This window comes from Pelodiscus sinensis, chromosome 12 (assembly GCF_052426305.1).
Source record: "Pelodiscus sinensis isolate ZL-2025 chromosome 12, ASM5242630v1, whole genome shotgun sequence".
Taxonomy (NCBI): domain Eukaryota; kingdom Metazoa; phylum Chordata; order Testudines; family Trionychidae; genus Pelodiscus; species Pelodiscus sinensis.
Window position 1 is genome coordinate 49,347,224 of NC_143063.1, and position 20,433 is coordinate 49,367,656.

Below are 20,433 nucleotides of genomic sequence, written 5' to 3' on the forward strand. Positions count from 1 at the left end.
GATTTTTATGAGAATCCTCAATTATAAAATATTTGTGTTAAAAAAAAATACAGGTGAAGTGTGTGTTTTTAGGCACATACCTAAATCCCCTGTGATGGATCAAATTTACGTTTAAGCAAGTATTTGCCAAGAAGTGCTGCTTGGGACTGAAAGTTGATTTTTCCAACACATATGGTTTTATAAACGCTCCCCCCCCCCCATCAACATACCCCCATGTTCAGAATTTTCCGCATCTCTGGTGGTCACAAAAATCTATTTGCTCACTTGTTTCAACGGGATGATAATGACAAAAATGAAGGACATTTTACTTGCCTGTTTATAACATTATAAATAATTTGCCTCCCCTTGAGTAAAATCTTGCCAGGCTATCCTATTGAGTTTTTAACAATGTATTAACTGGACTGCTGGGGAGCACAGCCAGACATCTAATAATGAGTGCACTTTGCACTACTAGAGCACCTTCCATTCGAGGATATCAATGTGCTTTACAAATACAAATTCGAACACATTCTTGGAAGGTCCGTTGGTATCATTATCCCCATTTTACAGCTAAGGAAACTGAGGCAGGTTACTCAGGAATTCCACAACAGCCAGGTGTGACCAAGGGTGCCTGGGGAGGGATGTTAGGGTGTAAACAACAGACTGTTTAACCGAGAAGCGACTGCTTTATTGGCTAATGGTGTCAGTTACACTCAGCCTCCTACGGAGACAACTTCCCTGTGTCTGGGCAGTGAAGCCTTGGAGCTGGGTGGGCAAGAGCTGGTAGTTCCACTCCCAGGAGGCTTCGCTGTGGGCTTTATACTGCAGAGCCCACAGTGCATGTAACTGCTGAGATTTTCAGCGGTTACATGGTTACCTTCTTGCACCATTTTTAACATCCCGAGCCTGGGATAGCCCTCACTGGAAAAGCCAAGCTCAGGGCAGGCTGCAAAAGCAGAGCAGATACTCTCGACAATGGTGTGTCCCACTGAAGTTAGAGTCCCCAAATAGTCACACATTCTGCTTCTGATCTCCCACACTGATGATCAAGAAGCCAAAAAGAAAATCGTGCAGGCCCCAATATAGCACTCCAGTTCTTTGGCTCCAGTACTATAAGAAGTTATTTTGAAACTCAGCTCACACGTGCAAAATGTTCTTCTGACTCCAAAGGGCCAGCCATGTTACTCGATCAGTATAGGTTTGGATCTTACCCAAAATATCATGCTGCTGGCCAGTTCGTTAGTATCTAAAACTACAAGTTTATAATAATAAAAAACAAACACACACACAAACAAGAAAAAGATATGAAATGGTAAAGCAGCCAGAGCACATCTACACAGCAGGGCTAAAGCCGAAATAAGCTGTGCAACTTGAGCAACGCCAATTGTGTAGCTTAAGTCAAAATAAGATCAATCTGATTAGCTTCTATGATGAGGTAACTGGCTCGGTGGACATTGGAAAGTCAGTGGATGTGATATTGTGACGGCGCGTTGGGGGTTCCCCGTCCCCTGCACCCCGAAATGGCACAAACAGACTGCACCAGCCGGTGGAAAAGAGGAAGTTTATTGCCTCTCCAGGATACAGCACAGCACAGATGTAGTCTGGCCACAGAGCTGGGCTAGGATGCCTCAGGCCCCCTTGAGATGGGGGAGACTGGGCCCCTAAACTCCAGCCCCTTCTCCTAGGCTCTCCTCCATGCTCTCCCACAGTAACTAACTAAATTCCCTTGCAGCCCTGCCCCCCCAGCCAGGGCCGCATTCACCTTCCTTTGTTCCTCTCCATGGGGGGTGTCTGGCCACTGGTTCAACCAGTTTGGCCTTACCTCTGCCTAGCGAGGTTTTCCCTGCTGGGTCTTGCTCCAGACAGCAGGGGTCACCACAGCCCAGCAAGTACCCCCACTACATCACAGTTCTCCCCCCTCCGAGAGCGAACTGAGCAGGGTCACTCCGTTCGTGACCTAGGGAAGTTCGGGTCCTCTGCGTGGGAACCCGCCCCGGGGACATGGGTGCTCCCCTTGACTCAGGCCGGTCGTGGCAAGGCCCCACATGAGCTGGCTTCCCTCTGTCCACTCGCCGCCCCGCTCCAGGGCGACTGGCACAGGCCTGTCCTCGGGGGTCACACCCACCCTTCCGCTGGCCTTGATCTCTGGCCAGGGTCTCTCGGGCCGGGGCCATGAGCCCAGTGAGCCTTCTCTGGACAACCAGGGCGGCTTCCACCCCCGAAGCTCCATCCAGGGAGGTCTTCCCCTCCCATAACTCTCTCAGCAAGCCCAGAGGGTCTATCTGGGGTAGAGCCCCCCAAGCCGCTTTCCTCCTGTCTTGGGCCTTCCTGCCCCTCTGGCAGGAGTCACAGGACCGGCAGTACCGCTGCACGGCTGTAAAGATTCCCGGCCAATAGAAGTGCTGGAGCAGCTTCAGCCGGGTGCTCCGGATCCCCCGGTGGCCCCCAACGGGGACATCGTGGGCCAAATACAGCAGCTTGAGGCGATACTTTCGGGGGACGACCAGCTGCCGCTGGACCCCCCATGCCCTCGCCTTCCTGGGGGGGAGCCACTCACGGAACAGGAGCCCACGCTCCCGCCGGAATCTCTCCTGGCCACCTCTCCCCCGGGGCCGAGCTGCACGGAGGCCAGCCTGGTCCCTCAGCCTCTGCAAGGAGGGGTCTGCCTGCACCTCAGCCTGGAATTCAGCTGCTGAGGCAGGGATCGGGACCTGTCCCCCACCTCTGCCTAGGTCCGGAGTCCCAGCCTGGCTGGACCCCGTGTCCACTGGGATGGGACCCTGAGGATGCTGCCAGGAGTCCTTCCCTGGACCCACGTTGTCAGCCCCCCACTGGCTCTGGCTCCGGGTAGTGACTAGAGCCCGCTGGGATTCATGGGGCCACTCCTCTAGGTCATTCCCCATCAGCACCTCGGTGGACAAGTGCGGGTGCACCCCCACTTCCTTGAGGCCCTCCTTGGCCCCCCATTTCAGATGCACCCTGGCTACAGGCACCTTAAACGGGGACCCGTCTATGCCCTTCAGGGTCAGCTGCGCGTGAGGTAGTATCCGCTCCGGGGCCACTATGTCGGATCGGGCCAGAGTCACCTCCGCCCCCGTGTCCCAGAAGCCCGTCACCTTCCTACCATCCACCTCCAGGGGTATGAGGCACTCGCTCCGCAGGGGCCGTCCTGCCCCCACCCGGTACACGGAGAAATCCGCCTCCTGAGAATCAGACCTCCCAGGGGAGGTGCACTGAGCATCCTTCCCCTCTCTCTGAGCTGAGGTTTGCCTGCCAGCCCCTGCCTCTGGGGCAGCCTGCCCTTCCTCCCGCCCCAGCCAGTTAACCCTGGAAAGTCCCCGGTCCTGGGACCTGGTGCACTGAGCCCTCTTGTGGCCTTTTTGCCCACAGCGATGGCAAGTTAGGCTTTGGGCTGTCTCTGTCCAGGCCCTGGCTGGTTCTCTGGGGTGCAGACGACCTGTTCCTTGGTCTCGCCCCGTAGTTGACTCCCTCCGTCGCTCAGCCGAGATCCGGTCTCTGCGCGGTTCCCTCTCTCTCCGGGACTCCCGTTCACACCCGGACCGGCTCTCCGTGAACTCATCTGCCAGTCTCCCGGCCTCCTGGGGGTTCTCTGGTCTCCGGTCCTTGAGCCACAGCCTCAGTTTGGGTGGGCACGCTTCATAGAACTGCTCCATCATGACCAGCTTGAGCAGCTCCTCTGCGGTCTGGGCTCCGACTCCAGACACCCACTTGCGGCAGTATTGCGCCAGGCGGGAGGCCAGGTCCACATAGGTCTCCCGTGGCCCTTTCTGTACCCCCCGGAACTTCTTCCTGTACATCTCGGGGGTCAGCCCGAACTTGTGCAGCAGGGCCTCCTTGACTCGGTTGTAATCCCCTGGCTGTAGGTCCTCCAGCTGACTGAGCACTCCGGCCGCCTCCTGGTTCAGTGCGGGGATGAGCTCCTGCAGCCAGTCAGCTGGGGGGACCCGTTGCAGTCCACAGGCCCTCTCAAAGGCACTGAGGAACCCGTCTATGTCACCCATGTCCTTCAGTTGGGCCACCACGAGCCTCTCCAAGCGTCTGGCAGTCCTGGGACCCTGGGGCCCATCCGCACTTGGCGCAGCCGGTGCCCCGCCGGTTCTCCGCTCTGCCATGGCCAGCTCATGCTGTCGCTGCCTCTCTTGATCTTGGCGCTCCTTCTCTCGATCTTGGCGCTCCCTCTCTCGGTCCTGGCGGTCCTTCTCTCGGTCCTCTACTTCCAATTCCCTGATCCGCAGCTGGATCTCCAGCCGCCGCAGCTCCGCGGGGCTGGCCCCTGCCCTAGATGGGCTACGGCTTGCAGGCCTCCCGGGAGACGCTGTCTCATCTCTCTGGTGGGTTCCAGCGCTCCTCCCCCTCTCTGAGCCTGACACACTCTCAGGGGGGGTCTGGCTGCTTCCCCTGGGGACAAGATCCTGGCCCTGTGGCTGGTCATTCTCTTCCAGCTGGGTAATCAGCTGGGCCTTGGTTGCTTTCCGCACAGGCAAGCCCCTCTCTCTGCACAGCCCCACCAGCTCTGCCTTCAAGAGTCGGGCGTAGGCCATCTGCCCGCTGGTCCCCTTGGTGCAGACTCACCAGTCTAGTGCTGCAGCGCCCCACGATTCCCAGGAACCGCTTCGCTCTGTCTCCAGCACGCCTGACTCCAGGGCTCTTGCTTCTACTGCGCCTTGTCGCTTGCCGCTGGGAGCTTCATCCACGGGGTGCAGTGCATCCCACTTCTGACACCAGTGTGACGGCGCGTTGGGGGTTCCCCGTCCCCTGCACCCTGAAATGGCACAAACAGACTGCACCAGCCGGTGGAAAAGAGGAAGTTTATTGCCTCTCCAGGATACAGCACAGCACAGATGTAGTCTGGCCACAGAGCTGGGCTAGGATGCCTCAGGCCCCCTTGAGATGGGGGAGACTGGGCCCCTAAACTCCAGCCCCTTCTCCTAGGCTCTCCTCCATGCTCTCCCACAGTAACTAACTAAATTCCCTTGCAGCCCTGCCCCCCCAGTCAGGGCAGCATCCACCTTCCTTTGTTCCTCTCCATGGGGGGTGTCTGGCCACTGGTTCAACCAGTTTGGCCTTACCTCTGCCTAGCGAGGTTTTCCCTGCTGGGTCTTGCTCCAGACAGCAGGGGTCACCACAGCCCAGCAAGTACCCCCACTACGTCACAGATATACCTTGACTTTAGCAAGGCTTTTGATACGGTCTCCCACAATATTCTTGCCAGCAAGTTAAGGGAATGTGGACTGGATAAATGGACGGTAAGATGGATAGAAAGATGGCTAGACGGCCGGGCCCAGCAGGTAGTGATCAACGGCTCGATGTCAGGATGGCGGTCGGTTTCTAGCGGAGTGCCCTAAGGATCGGTTCTAGGACCGGTTTTGTTTAATATCTTTATGAATGACCTGGATGAGGGGATGGATTGCACCCGCAGCAAGTTTGCAGATGACACTAAGCTAGGGGGAGAGGTAGATACGCTGGAGGGCAGAGATAGGGACCAGAGTGACTTAGACAAATTGGAGGATTGGGCCACAAGAAATCTGATGAGGTTCAACAAGGACAAGTGTAGAGTCCTGCACTTGGGACGGAAGAATCCCAAGCATAGTTACAAGCTGGGTACCAACCAGGTAAGTAGTAGTTCTGCAGAAAAGGACCTGGGGGTTACAGTGGATGAGAAGCTGGATATGAGTCAACAGTGTGCCCTTGTAGCCAAGAAGGCTAATGGCATATTAGGTTGCATTAAGAGGAGCATTGCCAGCAGATCCAGAGATGTCATTATTCCCCTTTATTCGGCTCTGGTGAGGCCACTTCTGGAGTATTGTGTCCAGTTCTGGGCCCCCCCACTAAAAAAAGGATGTGGACACATTGGAGAGGGTCCAGCGGAGGACAACCAAAATGATTAGGGGGCTGGAGCATATGACTTATGAGGAGAGGCTGAGGGAGTTGGGTCTGTTTAGTCTGCAGAAGCGAAGAGTGAGGGGGGATTTGACAGCAGCCTTCAACTTCCTGAAGGGAGGTTCCAAAGAGGATGGAGAGAGGCTGTTCTTGGTAGTGACAGATGGCAGAACAAGGAGCAATGGTCTCAAGTTATGGTGGGAGAGGTCCAGGTTGGATATTAGGAAAAACTATTTCACTAGGAGGGTAGTGAAGCACTGGAATGGGTTACCTAGGGAAGTAGTGGAGTCTCCATCCCTAGAGGTGTTTAAGTCCCGGCTTGACAAAGCCCTGGCCGGGTTGATTTAGATGGGATTGGTCCTGCCTAGAGCAGGGGGCTGGACTTGATGACCTTCTGATGTCTCTTCCAGTTCTATGATTCTATGATAAGGAGATGGTTTGAGAACATGATCTTGGTAACTAATTGACCATTCATTATCAGTGGGAAATAGGTCAATGGAGGGATGATAAGAGTTACTATAGAGAACTTTCTGGGTGTCTGGCTGGTGAGTCTTGCCCCCATGCTCAGGGTTTAGCTGATCGCCATATTTGGGGTTGGGAAGGAATTTTCCTCCAGGGTAGATTGGCAGAGACCCTGGAGGTTTTTCGCCTCTCTCTGTAGCATGGGGCACAGATCACAGCTGGAGGATTCTCTGCATCTTGGGGCCTTCAAAGTATTTGAAGGCTTCAATATCTGAGACATAGGTGAGAGGATTATTCTAAGAGGGGTGGGTGAGATTCTGTGGCCTGCACTGTGCAGGGGGTCAGACTAGATGATCATAATAGTTCCTTCTGACCTTAAAAGTCTATGAAACTATGAAAATAGCTTATTTTGGCTTTTGGCACAATCTGCACAGTAGGAAGTCCAAGGAAGAGCACTCTTCCTCAGCTTCCCTTACTCCTCGTAAAGTGAGAGTTACAGAAGTCGGAGTACAAAGTCCTCCAGCTCGACATTATTTTGAAATAACTGCTTGTAGTGTAGACCTGGGCTATGTTATTTCAGAATAACAGTAATTCCAACACAACACTGCTGTGTAGACGTACTCTCACATACATACAAAGCCTTTAAAGTCCATCTATCAGGTTCCTAACAGTGCTAGTGAGTTTGCTGGCTTGAAAGACTCTCTGGAACACAGCCATAGCTTGGATGGGCCATTCAGTCCTTTGTTCAGAGCTTCAGATCGTAGCAAAGTTCCTCCAGAGGAAAGACGGCAGCTGCATCTTCTCCTTGTTGTCTTTTATGTTCCTTTTGCCTTGTCGTGTCCTCTTCTTTAGTCTCAAACACAAGCTGCCCAGCACATGGCAGGGACGCAGCGATGAAGGTAAGGGGGTGCTCTCTGGTGCACAGTTCCAGCAAGAACTGGCTGAGCAGTGGCAAAAGCCAGCAGGGAGCTTATGGCGGTGTACGCACATGCAGTTACAGGTGTGAGACTATTCTGCAGTGAGGATGCCGCCTGCTCGGCCGCAGGGTCATCAGCCAGCTCTATAGTGTGTAAATATCCCCTTGTCTATGGGTAACACAGAGTCTGTAAGCAGTCCTGGTTGCAGGGCAGTCTTGCCCAATGGCCAGAGGCAGCAAATAGCCCTTATCTAAGGGCAGCACAGAGGGCCCGTTAATAGCCCTGTTCACAGGGCAGTACGGCCAACTGGCCAGAGTCTGTAAGCAGCCCTCGTCTCAGGGCAGTGAGGTGTAATAGCCAGGGTCAATAGGATTGGGGACTAGCACCCCAGCAGCGGAACCTGGGCTCACCCTGCTCCACTGGGTCCCAACCTCTGAGCAGCAGATCCGTCTACCACTCTCTCGGCAGGGAATCCAGCCAAAATACACCAAGACTATGTCTACACCCACAGCTTCTTGCGTGAGTAATATGCAAAGAGGCTAAGTGTGGAATATCGCCGAGCCTCATTTGCATACCTTATGAGCCACCATTTTTTTAGAAGAGGCTCTTGCGCAAGAAGGAGTGTCTACACTGCCCCTTCTTGCGTAAGAAAAACCCTCTTGCGCAATGCCGTTGTTCCTGAAAAGTAATAGGTGTAACGGCATTGCGCAAGAGGGTTTTCTTGCGCAAGAAGGGGCAGTGTAGACGCTCCTTCTTGCGCAAGAGCCTCTTCTGAAAAAATGGTGGCTCATTAGGTAAGCAAATGAGCAGGGCTCACCAAACTGCGGTGAGCCCCGCTCGCCAGCTGCGCTGGCCGGTGATCTGCACATGTGCAGATCGCCAAAACCCGGCTCTTCGGCCACGGGCGAGTAGATTGTGTACTTTGTCGAGCCCTGCAAATGAGGCTCGGTAATATTCCATGCTTAGCCTCATTTGCATATTACTCTCACAAGAAGCTGCGAGTGTAGACATAGCCCCAGTGTACCTGGGCAAGAGAGGCTGATCCTGCACCCTCCCTGGGTCACTTCCTACAGGTGCTGCTGGCACATCATCCCACATAGTGGATGGGTCTCTTGATTCCCCGCTGGCAGCAGTTTCTCCCTGGGGCTCTGCTGGGGCCCTGTAGCGACAGTCTCCTAGGACTCCGGTTCCCACTGCCTGGGTTGTTGGCTGTTGCAGCTCAGCATCACTGGAAGGAGATACTTCCCCATTCACTGGCCAGCCCAGACTGAGCTGCTCTCTTTTATGCTGCTGCAGCACATGGAACATGCCCAGCGTGGTTGAAGGGGCGGGACTTCCTCCACCCACCGGCTGTGTCTAGACTGGCAAGTTTTACTGCAAAAGCAAATGCTTTTGCGGAAAAACTTGCCAGCTGTCTACACTGGCTGCTTGAATTTCCGCAAGAACACTGACGATCTCACGTAAGAAATCAGTGCTTCTTGCAGAAATACTATGCTGCTCCTGTTTGGGCAAAAGTGCTTTTGCACAAAAAGGCCAGTGTAGACAGCTCAGATTTGTTTTGCTCAAAAGCATCCGTGCCAATCTAGACGCTCTTTTCCGCAAATGCTTTTAATGGAAAAGCTTTTCCGTTAAAAGCATTTGCGGAAAATCATGCCAGTCTAGACGTAGCCACCGGGTTTTTACCCCTCCTGCTCTAGAGTGGGGTACGCACACCCCGTCACAGAGCTTTGTAAAGAGCTGGCAGGGACCTGGGTTGTGACAGGGCGGTATCCGTAGGAAATGTCTGTTACTTTCACCTCTGCCTGGAAGCCTTCTCTTCACAGGCATGCCCCTGCACGCCGTGCTGAGTCATAAGAACGCCGACCACACGTCCCGATTTCAAATATTCTCTCCCCTTGTCCCCTTAAACCAATGAAATGTCCCAGAAATTCCAATATTTCAGCAAATATTCCGGGGGGGGGGGGGAGAAAGCCCCAAGGGTCCCCACCGAAACCAGCCTGTGGGGAAGAAGCGCAGCGTGGGAGACAACTGCCCCTCCCTCAGCTGGGGAAGGGCAGCGCAGGGACGTGCTTCCTGGGGGCTTTCCCTGCTGCTCCAGGGCCAACAGGAGCAGCACGAGGCCATGCTTGGGGTTCGGTGTTGTGAGCCACGCAAAAGCTCGTGCCCCCCCTTTCCCTCCTGCCCAGACCCTACAGCTCCACCCCAGTCGCTCCCCGCCCTGCGCAGACCCCGCACCCCCATCCCCCCCCGCCCCGTCCGGACCCCGCACCTCCACCCCCCGCCCCGCCCGGACCCCGCACCCCCATCCCCCCCCGCCCCGTCCGGACCCCGCACCCCCATCCTCCCCCGCCCCGCCCGGACCCCGCACCCCCATCCTCCCCCGCCCCGCCCGGACCCCTCCCCGCCCCGCTCCCGCACCTCCATCCCCCCCGCCCCGCCCGGACCCCGCACCCCCATCCCCCCCCGCCCCGTCCGGACCCCGCACCTCCACCCCCCCGCCCCGACCCCGCACCCCCATCCCCCCCCGCCCCGTCCGGACCCCGCACCTCCACCCCCCCGCCCCGCCCGGACCCCGCACCCCCATCCCCCCCGCCCCCCGACCCCGCACCCCCATCCCCCCCCGCCCCGCTCCCCGCACCCCCATCCCCCCCCGCCCCGCCCGGACCCCGCACCCCCATCCTCCCCCGCCCCGCCCGGACCCCTCCCCGCCCCGCTCCCGCACCTCCATCCCCCCCCGCCCCGCCCGGACCCCGCACCCCCATCCCCCCCCGCCCCGCCCGGACCCCGCACCCCCATCCCCCCCCGCCCCGTCCGGACCCCGCACCCCCATCCCCCCCCGCCCCGCCCCCCCGGACCCCTCCCCGCCCCGCTCCCGCACCTCCATCACCCCCCGCCCCGCCCGGACCCCGCACCCCCATCCTCCCCCGCCCCGCCCGGACCCCTCCCCGCCCCGCTCCCGCACCTCCATCACCCCCCGCCCCGCCCGGACTCCGCACCCCATCCCTCCCGCCCCGCCCCCGCCCCTCCCCGCCCGGACCCCTCCCCTCCCCGCCCCCGCACCTCCACCCCCCCCGCCCGGACCCCTCCCCGACCTGCCCCCGCACCTCCATTCCCCCCCCCCCGCCCCGCCCCCCGCTGTCCATGCTCGTGCCGGTGTCACTCTCCCGCAGGAGGAGCGGTCGCGGGGGGCGGGGTCCGCGCGGGGCGGGGAGGGGCTCGGCCGGGAGGAGGCGGGGCGGGGTCACGGGGGGTGTCCGGGCCTGGGTGAGCTCTGCAGGCCCCACGTGCCCCAGCAGCCTTGCCTAGCAACCGTCGCTAGGGACTCTGAGGGGAGGGCGGGCCAAGCCACGCCCTGCGCCGGCGCGGCCGAGGGGCAGCGGGTGCGCATGCGCAGTGGCCGAGCGCGAGGCTCCGCCCTCCCCTTCCCCGTGTCATGGCGGAGGCCGCTGGTCCCGAGCCGGAGCCCGAGGTGCTGCGGCTCAAGCGCCTCCGCGGGGGGGGCTTCTTCCCGGTGCCCCGCGAGGACAGGGTGAGCCCCGCCCCCTCGCGCGCGGGAAAGGGCTGAGGCAGGCCTGGGGGCCGCGGGAGGGGGCAGGAGTGGGGGGAGGGGTTTGGGGGGAGGGGCAGAATGAAGGGGGGGGGGTGCTCCCAGGTGGGGTCCCGAGAGCCTCGCCATGGGAAAGCCCAGGCCAGGCCCTGGGAGCAGGGACACGCAGAAGTGCCCCCCCCCCACACACATCTGGATGCACTTTGCATCTGCAGCCCCTGGGTGTGGGGTGACCCGCACGGGGACAGGTGCAGACCTACAGGCAGAAGTCTGCTCATGGATTCAGTTCCCGTGGCACGCGCAGGGGTGGAAACGCTGCACAGGAATGAGGGAGGGGTGTGCTTGCAGACCCACTTGAGAACAGCTGGCCAGATGCTGGGCACAGCCCAGGGGTAGCCGGTGAGTGGCAGATTGCGTTCACGTTTCACAAAGCAAATCAGTGGTGCTGTTCCAGTGTCCGAACAGGTGGACTACATCTATATTGGCAAGATTTTGCACAAATACTCTTTAACGCAAGGCTGCGTCTACACCGGCATGATTTTGCGCAAATACTTTTAACAAAACGTTTTTCCGTTAAAAGTATTTGTGCAAGAGAGCGTCTATACTGGCAGGTGCCTTTGTGCAAAAGATTTGCTTTTGCGCAAAAGCATCCGTGCCAGTGTAGACGCTGTCTTGCACAAGAAAGCTCCAATGGCCATTTTAGCCATCGGGCTTTCTTGTGCAAGAAATTGATGTTACCTGTCTACACTGGCCTCTTGCGCAAGAGAACTTATCCCTGAGCGGGCGCATCAGAGTATTTGTGCAAGAAGCACTGATTTCATACAGTAGAACGTCACTGTTCTTGTGCAAATACTCGCGGCCAGTATAGACAGGCAGCAAGGTTTTGTGCAAAAGCAGGCACTTTTGTGCAAAATCTTGCCAATGTATCCATAGCCTAATGGTCCTGTGAGTGTTACACTAATTCTGTGCTTGTAGCATGATGCCCTGGGCCTTTCTAAAGCTTTTACATTTGCCACTAAAATGCTGTCCCATAGCTGTGCTAGCCTATAGTGCTTAGACTATGCTCATCGTCGCTCTAGGAGCTGAGCACCTTCCAGCAGTGTCTCTATCATGTGGCTGTTCCAAGCTGTGCGCCAGTCTAGCAGCAGTGACTTAGTCCAGCTTCTGGGGAGTGCCAGATAAAACTAACTTCACAATGAAAACCATAAGCCTTAATCACTGAATGCTGCCCCCAGGCTGCTCTGGAGAGGAGGCCCAGAAGGGCTGTGATGCAGAGGTGGCTGGTCTGACATGATGGCTCTCTGCTTTCAGCTGGGAAGGTGCCGGAGCGTGAAGGAGTTTGAGAAGCTGAATCGAATTGGAGAAGGGACCTATGGCATCGTGTGTAAGTGCTGCAGGCTTCAGTAGCAGGAGCCAGTTTGCTTCCAGCAGAGTGTGTGTGAGAGAGAGGGGGGTGCTGACAGCAACATCTCATGGCCCAGTGTCTCATGACTGGAAAATACTCAGTGGCACAGGTGGAAGGGCAGCTACACCCGTTTTTCAGGATCTTGTCTGTTTCGCACTGATGAAGACATCAGTTGGGGGGAGGATTCACCATAAGCCCCCACAGTGTTGAGGTGATGGTCAATAGAGATGTTAAAATGTGTGTGTTCAGGTAACGTGTAACCACTGAATTTTTCATGCAAGGGTGGAGGGCAGGCAGCTCCCCCTGAACACTGACTCCCACGGAGCTGCCTGTCTCCCCGCCCCCTAGGCTGTTGCCTCTGATGGGCTCCCCATGAGCACCAGCTCCTACCTGTCTCCTTCCCCCGCTCCCCTGTGCTGCTGCCTCTGATACAGAGGCAGCAGCATGCAGGGAGCCCTGCATGTAACTGTGAAGATTAACCAACGAGCCCAGGCTCATCGGTTAACTGTCTACACCTGTATGCTGTCGCATCCCTAACTGACACTGGTCACCAAGTGAACCATTGACTATGGTGGGTCAGGCATTGCCTTTGCTGTGAGGCAGAGTTTGGTGTTTCCTGACCATATGGTGTGTGTTACGGTTTCAGACCGTGCTCGAGATACCCAGACGGATGAGATTGTGGCACTAAAGAAGGTGCGGATGGACAAGGAGAAAGATGGTAAGAGGAGAGGAGCAGGGAAGTTGCTCTTCCTAGCAAGCTCTGTGCTAAAGCTGGGATTTTAGAGGTGGGAGGGCTCTCTTAAAGCCCTTCTTCAGAAATGTGGTTTGCACAGCACAGCCATATCAGGGCCTCAGATCAGGGGATTCAAGGGGGAGTTCTAATGTGGGACTCATGCCATTCTCTGCAGGAATCCCCATCAGCAGCCTGCGGGAAATCACCCTGCTTCTGAAGCTACGGCACCCCAATATCGTGGAGTTGAAGGAGGTTGTTGTGGGAAACCATCTGGAGAGGTGACAGTCCCATAGTACTTGGCTCTGCACCTGCCCTCCCTTACAGAGGAGGTGATATGTCCTCTCTTCCCTACCCCATTCATGCCATGTGGCACAGTACTCTCCCTGCCCTTGGCAGGAATGGTAGTTGGGTGACCGGTGGGGTGGTCAGCACAGTGGAACTGCAGCGAGGCGACTGACCGTGGTGTGTGTCTCCTGCAGTATTTTCCTGGTGATGGGTTACTGTGAGCAGGATCTCGCCAGCCTTCTCGAGAACATGCAGACGCCCTTTTCTGAGGCGCAGGTAAAAGTCCTTGTGCCGGTGCATTACCACTCCCCGCAGCAAGAGAGTGCTGTGGCTCTAACCAATGCAAGCAGCCTACCACCGAGGATCCAGATTCCAGTGTGTCTCCAATTGTTGTTGCAGCATTGTCTCATAGGTGTTGGCCCAGGGCATGGCGGCCGTTTGCGTCGGTAGCGTCCAGTGCTTGGGGGAGTTGGTGGTGGCTGCTGGGAGACAGCGCCAGTCTGTAAATTGGCTGTCAGTCATCAGGTCACGGGACTTGAGTTAATCATAACTTGGCGGCCTCTGTTTCCTGCCTTGCATTGGCTAGAACAGTGGTCACCAACCAGTCGATCGGGATCGACTGGTAGATCTTGGAGCCGCTGGCAGGGGATCCTGACTGGTTTGGCCAAGAGGCTGCCAAGTGCTGGCACTTCGACTGCCCTTCCTCACACTGCTGTGCATCTCCTGCCCTTTGCCTTGGATCTGCCCCTTCCCTTGAGGAGCCTCCTGCTTTCTGTGCAGGGTAGGGAAGGGACAGGAGGATGCTGATGTCAGGGTGCCCCCTCCCACTCTGTATCCTTTCTCCGCGGAGCAGAGAGGGGGCACAACAGGACTTGGGATGGAGAAAATTTGCTGGTTGCTTTTGAGAGTGGTACAGGGCCAGGGCAGGGGTGAGCCTGCCTGAGCCCCACTGCACCACCACCCCAGGAGCAGAGATAGGCAGGACCCTGCTGGAGCCCCCAGCGTGAACTCTTACCCCAGTCATTAACCCCCTCCTGCACTCCAAGCCCCGAGCACCCCTGCATCCAAACACTGTCCCAGAGCCTGCACCTAGAACCCCCCCTACATCCCAACTGCTTGCCCCAAGAGCAGCTCAGAGCCCCTCTTGCACTCCAGATCCCTTAATCCAAGACCAGAGCCTGCACCCCAACCCTCTGCCCTAGCCTGATGAAAGTGAGGGAGGATGGGCAAGAGAGGGAGGGTGGAGTGAGCAGGGGTGGGGCTTCGGAGAAGGGACAAGGGTATTTATATTGAAGTAGATCTTGGATTGCACTTAAATTCAAAAAGTGATCTCGTGCTTAAAAAGGTTGGAGACCACTGGGCTAGAATAATCACTCCCCCCCGGCTCTCAGTGATATGGGGCATTGCCTGTTGCCTGCGTTAAACCCTGTGAGCATCACTGCAGATAGACCACCCCTTTGCTACAATGCTTTGGGCCATGAGCTCCAGACTAGGGTGCATAGCTTTGCCATGGCCTTGAGCTTCTGCACAAAATGAACCAGGACATAAGCTATCAGCAACTGCTAGTCACATTGCTTAATGCCCGACTGGAAGGCACTAAGATACCAGGGGGATGTGGGCAGGTATCTGTGCAGATACAGGTGAAGTGGTAATGGGATGCTGTCTTGCTAACCGTGTCTCCCTACGTTCACAGGTGAAGTGTATCATCTTACAGGTACTCAAGGGCCTTCAGTATCTTCATGAGAACTTCATCATCCATAGGTAAGGGCAGAGCGAAAGGCCCTGTGGGTAAAGAGATTGTATGGGGAGGAGGGTCCACTGGGTAACAGACTAGACATTGGGAGCTAGTTGTGCCACTTGGGCTGTTAGCTTGGTATGCTCACCACCATAGCACCTCCTGCCGGCAGTCCTGGGAATTAGCTGGTTTGGCTCGCTGGACGCCTCCCTCTAGCAGGCTGGTGTCTCCCCGGGTTTCTCTTTGACCATGGTGTTCTCTTCAGGATGCTGCCCTCCAGCAATGCCTATGCTAGTGTCTGAGCCCCCCCTTCTGGGGGTGGGTGTTTATCCTCCTTTCCCCAGGGCACCCTGTTCTCCTCCAAGGGAACACCCAGTTCCCCTGGACCGACCCACCTTGCCTCAGTGACCCACTGCCAGTCTCCATCTAGCCCCCGCCTCAGGGGCAAATTGCAGTCTGTCATGGCCACTCATCACTGGCCAAGGGGTGTGGACCCGCTGCCCCTGCCTACCATGGCTGCCCTTTGCCGCCCCAGTAGCTTCAGGCCTGTAGCCTGGGAACTTGCTTGGCCAGAGCCTCCCCAGCCCTGCCTGCCTGCCTGCCTGCCTGCCTTCCTTCCTTCCTTCCCCAGCACTGCTCTACCTCCAGGAAACCACCCGCTTCCCTGGAAGTCAGGGCCCTACTGCTCTATCCAGAGCAGCAAGTTCTCTCTTCCCCCACCTCCAGGAGTCCCTCTTTACATAACCCCCAGCTGGGCTCTCGTTAGCAGAACTGCCTCAGCTGGGGCTTGGCTTGCAGCCCTCACTCAGGGCTGGTGTTTTGCCCTTAAAAGGCCAGTGCAGGGCAAATGCCCTGTCACACTTGGCTCTCAGTGGGGCAGAGGGAGACCCTCTTGACCGGCACGGAATGGCCTAACACAACATCAGTAACTGGCTTCTTTCTGATGCAGGGATCTAAAAGTGTCTAACCTGCTCATGACCGACAAAGGCTGCGTGAAGATAGGTGAGCGTCCCTCATGACTGCTTGTCCCCTTTGCTAACACAGCTCCACAGTAGGGATGTAAAATCCCATTGAATTGGTTAACTGGTTCAACATGACGTGTAACTGGTTTACTTATTAAAGGGGTGGGTGGGCAGGGGGCCGCTCCAGCCCAGCTGGTTAACTGGAACCGGTAAGAATCACCCGTTAACCATTCACATCCCTACTCCACAGATGCTCTGGCTCTCTCCTCACTTTGTAATGCAGAGGCATGGGCAGTAGCTGGCCTGCTTTTTGACCTTGAATCTTCTCTTTTGCAGCGGATTTTGGGCTAGCTCGGGCTCATGGGGTACCACTAAAACCAATGACGCCTAAAGTCGTCACCCTCTGGTGAGTAGGCTGTGCCTAGTCCTGGGTGAGTCACCCTACTGTGAACCCTGTGGGTGAGACCTACAGTCAGTCTAGGTGACCAAGACACCCAGACTGGGAAGCATCTGGGACATGTTTTGGGAGCCCCACCAATTTGTAATTCCTGCAAGGCTTCCTCTCCTGGGGGCTCTGGTCCCTGACCTCTTCACATCAACCGTGAGTTCAGCGCCTTCCATCACACCGCAATCCTCAGGCTGTCGCTTCTTCCTAAACTCTGGCCCTAGGACGCCACACGCCCCTCCCAGTGCTATTGGGGCATATGGGCCTGTCCCCCATTCAGAGCTGTCTGAGAAACCATCCAGGCAGCAGTGCTGAGAAGGGGGGGGGGTGAACACCCTGAGATAAACTGAACAGATCAAGCTTTGTAAGCCCCTCATTGCAAGGCATTTTCTCCAGTCCTCAAGTTTTTTGTGACTTCTGCACTCTCCAGTGTTTCAGCATCCTGTGAAAAAGTGACCTGGGTGCAAAAGGCTGGTCTTGGTCTCACTAATACTGCACAGAGGCAAGATTAGCTTCCCTTTCGCTTCTCCCTATGTGTACCCCCGAGGCTCACATTAGCACTTTTTGCTATAGCGTCACACGGCGGGTTCATGCTCAGTTGCTTGAGGCTAGTGTGAATCAGGTGCCTGTAACCTGCTCCCTTCGTATCGCACGGCCCGCGTGCAGAAGCAGACTTCTGGCTCTGACCTGTCCCTCTTGTGCTGGTGCATGTCCCCAGCTGTGGTACCTCGCTGTCCCGGCGTTGGGCCTGGCTTTGCCTGAAAGCAGCGTGGTCCCTCTCTGAGTAGCTTCTGTCCTTTGCTTATGTCGTGCAGGTACCGAGCCCCGGAGCTGCTGCTGGGAACGACAACCCAGACCACGGGCATAGATATGTGGTAAGGGGATCTCATATTGGAGAGGAACGCTCTTGCCGGGAATGTGCAGCACTTGCTGGGGGACGGCCATGGGACTGACGGGGGTCAGGGCGAGAGCTCAGGACTTCCGGAAGCACTGTGCACATCGGCATCACTGTCTCCCGCGGAGTCCGGGCCAAGGTGCGCCCACAGCAACAGAAGGGTCTGCTGCTGGGGGCAAAGGAGGAGTCTGATGCGGGGGATTTGTCTGCCTGCTTCCTACTAACCCAGGAGGCCTGTTCTTTCCCCAGGGCAGTGGGATGTATCCTCGCGGAATTGCTGGCCCACAAGCCATTACTCCCAGGCAGCTCGGAGATCCAGCAGATCGACCTGATAGTGCAGCTGCTAGGGACGCCCAATGAAAACATCTGGCCGGTAAGTGCTCGCTCTGCATGCCCTGCCCTGCCTCGCCTTTCCCTGACCCTGACCTGCGCTTCCCTCTCCCCTCAGGGCTTTTCCAAGCTGCCCCTGGTGAGCCAGTACACCCTGCGGAAACAGCCGTACAATAACCTCAAGCACAAGTTTCCGTGGCTGTCGGAGGCTGGGCTGCGCCTGCTCAACTTCCTCTTCATGTACGACCCCAAGAAGAGGTAAAGAGCCACCTGCAGCCCAGCACGGGCCATGGCGCGATGGGCCTGGGCTCTGCAGTGTGTGGGGTGGGTGCGGCTCCTGCCAGGGCAGGCTGCAATGTGTGGAGAGCTGTCAGCTTCCAGGAAGCCCCAGCTGAGGGCTCATTTACGTTTGTAGCCAGCTGCTTCCCGAGGCTTGAGCAGATCAAGGCAAAGCGCAAGGCCAGCTGTGCGAGAGAGGGCAGGGTGCCAGTTCCTGTTTCATTGCTGTGGGACAGGGTAGCACGGGTCAGATGCCTTGGGGCAGGCAGGGCCTCGGGGATTATGCTGAAAGAGCCCAGCATGGGAGATACTGCGCTTTGGCCAGGAAAGCAGCAGGCCGGCAGGGCACAGCGTGATGGGAAGGTCGCACTCAGGGGTTTCCTGAGGGGGTGTTTGTGGGAGATGATGGACTTTTCCTATCCCCTGTGTTGCCTCCCCAGGGCGACGGCAGGAGACTGCCTGGAGAGCTCCTACTTCAAAGAAAAGCCCTTGCGTAAGTGATTCCCTGTGCGGCTCAGAGTCAGCCGCTCCTGAGAGTGAGCCGGCGCTCCTGAGACTCAGTCCCTCTCCCCTTCTCTCCAGCCTGTGAGCCGGAGCTCATGCCCACCTTCCCCCACCATCGCAACAAGAGAGCTGCTCCCGGCGGCGCGGAGAGCCAGGCCAAGCGCAGCAAGCCCTGAGGCGGCACATCCCGCCGGGTAAGAACCATTGCCGGGCCCTGGCGACGGACCAGCAGGGACCCCGTCACCCGACGGGCCGCTAAGCGTCTCGAGCCAGGGGCTCAGGAGAGTGAAGGGCACAAGCCCCATCCCAGCTCTGCCAGTGCCGCTGCCGCGGCCCTGTGCATGCTCCTCACCCGCAACACTACCCCCTCCTGGGCTGTGATTGTCACAGCTGGCAGGGGGTTGTCATGGGGACAAGACTAGAGGCCAAAGCATAAGGGACTGCCCTGCTTCTCTGTCTAGCCCAGGAGTCTCAGGTTTGCTTGCAACAGACTGGAGCCAGTTTTCCCAGATACATGCCAGGAGAGAGGCCAGGCTCCCCAGCCACGGCTCTACTCTCACCCTGGAAGGCTTCTGCTCCCCGAGCCGCCACGCCAGTCCCAGGAGCTGATCCCTGAGAAGTGTCGTTTTTCCTGTTTGAGCTCATGCCCAAAGCCCCCTGAAAGCCTTTCTCCTGCCCACTGCCCTGGATCCAGCCTCCGTCTCTGTTCTTCTCTTGAAGGCTTCAAAGCTGCGGGAACATCCAAAGCGGAGGATGGGAAGGTGCTGGGAGCGGATGGAGGATTTGTAAGCAGCTGCTGCGGGACCCCAAGCGGACACACCACAAGCTTCTCTTGCCCTGTCGGTATTCTCAGGCTGGGAGGTCCAGCGCTGCCTCGGAGAAGGAGGTGGTTCCCCGAACTCCCATTCAAATGCAGCTGCTGGAGATGTGCTCTAGGGACAGGCTGGTCTATCTTCTTTGTACCAGGGCAGAGGCCGTATTAATCCTGCACCCTCCTCCACCCACGGACGGTCACATCCTTCATAGCGGCTGGCTTATCACCAGGCCCGGGAGCTGGATCCTGCTTGCAGGCAGAAGCCCCAAGGAAAGGGCAGCATCTGAACACATTCCTAGGGCAGCGAGAGACAAGGAGGGCCAGCCAACCACAGATGGCTGCTGGGTTGTTACAAGCTGGAACAGGGCTGGGCAAATCAGGCCTGGGGGCTGGATCCAGCCTGCCAAGCATTTCTCTCTGGCCCGCCCAGCTGAGTAGTAGAGCATGCATGCTTACAGCTGGCAGCCTGCGTCCAGCTGTTCTCCCCCCCCTCCCCACCTTGCTCTGTCCCTCAGCCGAGCTGCTCCCAGGATTCTCCTGCAATTTCAGGGAGCGCTGAAGTCAGGGTGTCCCCCAGCCTGCCATCTCTGCAGAGCAAGGGGGGCCACAGTAGAGCTGCTCTGGGCTGACGCATGGATGGTAAGTGACTCGGGAGGTTTCCCTTTGAGACAGCCCGTGACTTCTCTCGGAATCGTACCCAGCAGCAGCCAGTGCACACACGCTGTCACACTCACGCTTCGTCTCTCTCTACCCCCAGCGACCACGTGCCACAATCCCCCCTCCCTCACGATAATTGTCCCACCTGAGCTGGATGCTGCACGTTGGGCATTGCCCCGCTCCCCGCGCACACTGGCCCTTGGTTCTTTGTTCCTTGTGGTTATTCAATAAAAGGGGTTTAGTGTCTCCTGGCCAGCTGGCTTGTTAATCCCAGGCGGGACTGGCTGCTCTTCATGTAGCGTTGCTCAGCCAGAGCGGGCCCCTTGGGTGGAGGGGGAGAGCAGAGTCCTGGAAGCACAGTCCGGCAGCCTGAGATCTCCCCCCACTGAGCAGCTGGAGCCTCAGGGATAGGCAGCCCCCGCTGCAGGTGAGGGGCAGGACTTCCTGCGCTCCCTTGGCCAGTGCACTCTAGCACTATCACTGCCTCCTGCACTGCCACCTGCCTTAATTCCACCCCTGCAGGGGCCTGAGTGCGCCCGGCTAGGCTTGTGGTCCTGTGACTGCGCCCACCACAGACGACACA

The 20,433-nt window shown here is 57.5% G+C and overlaps 1 protein-coding gene across 2 annotated transcripts; it reads left to right on the forward strand.

Moving 5' to 3' along the window:
- Nucleotides 1-10,630: 10,630 nt before the first annotated feature.
- Nucleotides 10,631-20,101, forward strand: CDK10 (cyclin dependent kinase 10). Of its 2 annotated transcripts, none has more exons than XM_075939830.2 (14): nt 10,631-10,788; nt 12,118-12,190; nt 12,858-12,929; nt 13,120-13,222; nt 13,424-13,505; nt 14,923-14,990; nt 15,914-15,966; nt 16,263-16,332; nt 17,187-17,246; nt 17,516-17,639; nt 17,715-17,854; nt 18,316-18,368; nt 18,458-18,573; nt 19,100-20,101. In XM_075939830.2, the coding sequence occupies exons 1-13, from the start codon at nt 10,693-10,695 to the stop codon at nt 18,553-18,555; spliced, it is 1,092 nt and encodes a 363-aa protein (XP_075795945.1). In that variant the 5' UTR covers nt 10,631-10,692; the 3' UTR covers nt 18,556-18,573; nt 19,100-20,101. The 2 variants fall into 2 exon arrangements, with proteins under 2 accessions (XP_075795945.1, XP_075795947.1); XM_075939832.2 differs by having other exon boundaries at nt 10,660-10,788; nt 12,042-12,190.
- Nucleotides 20,102-20,433: the final 332 nt, after the last annotated feature.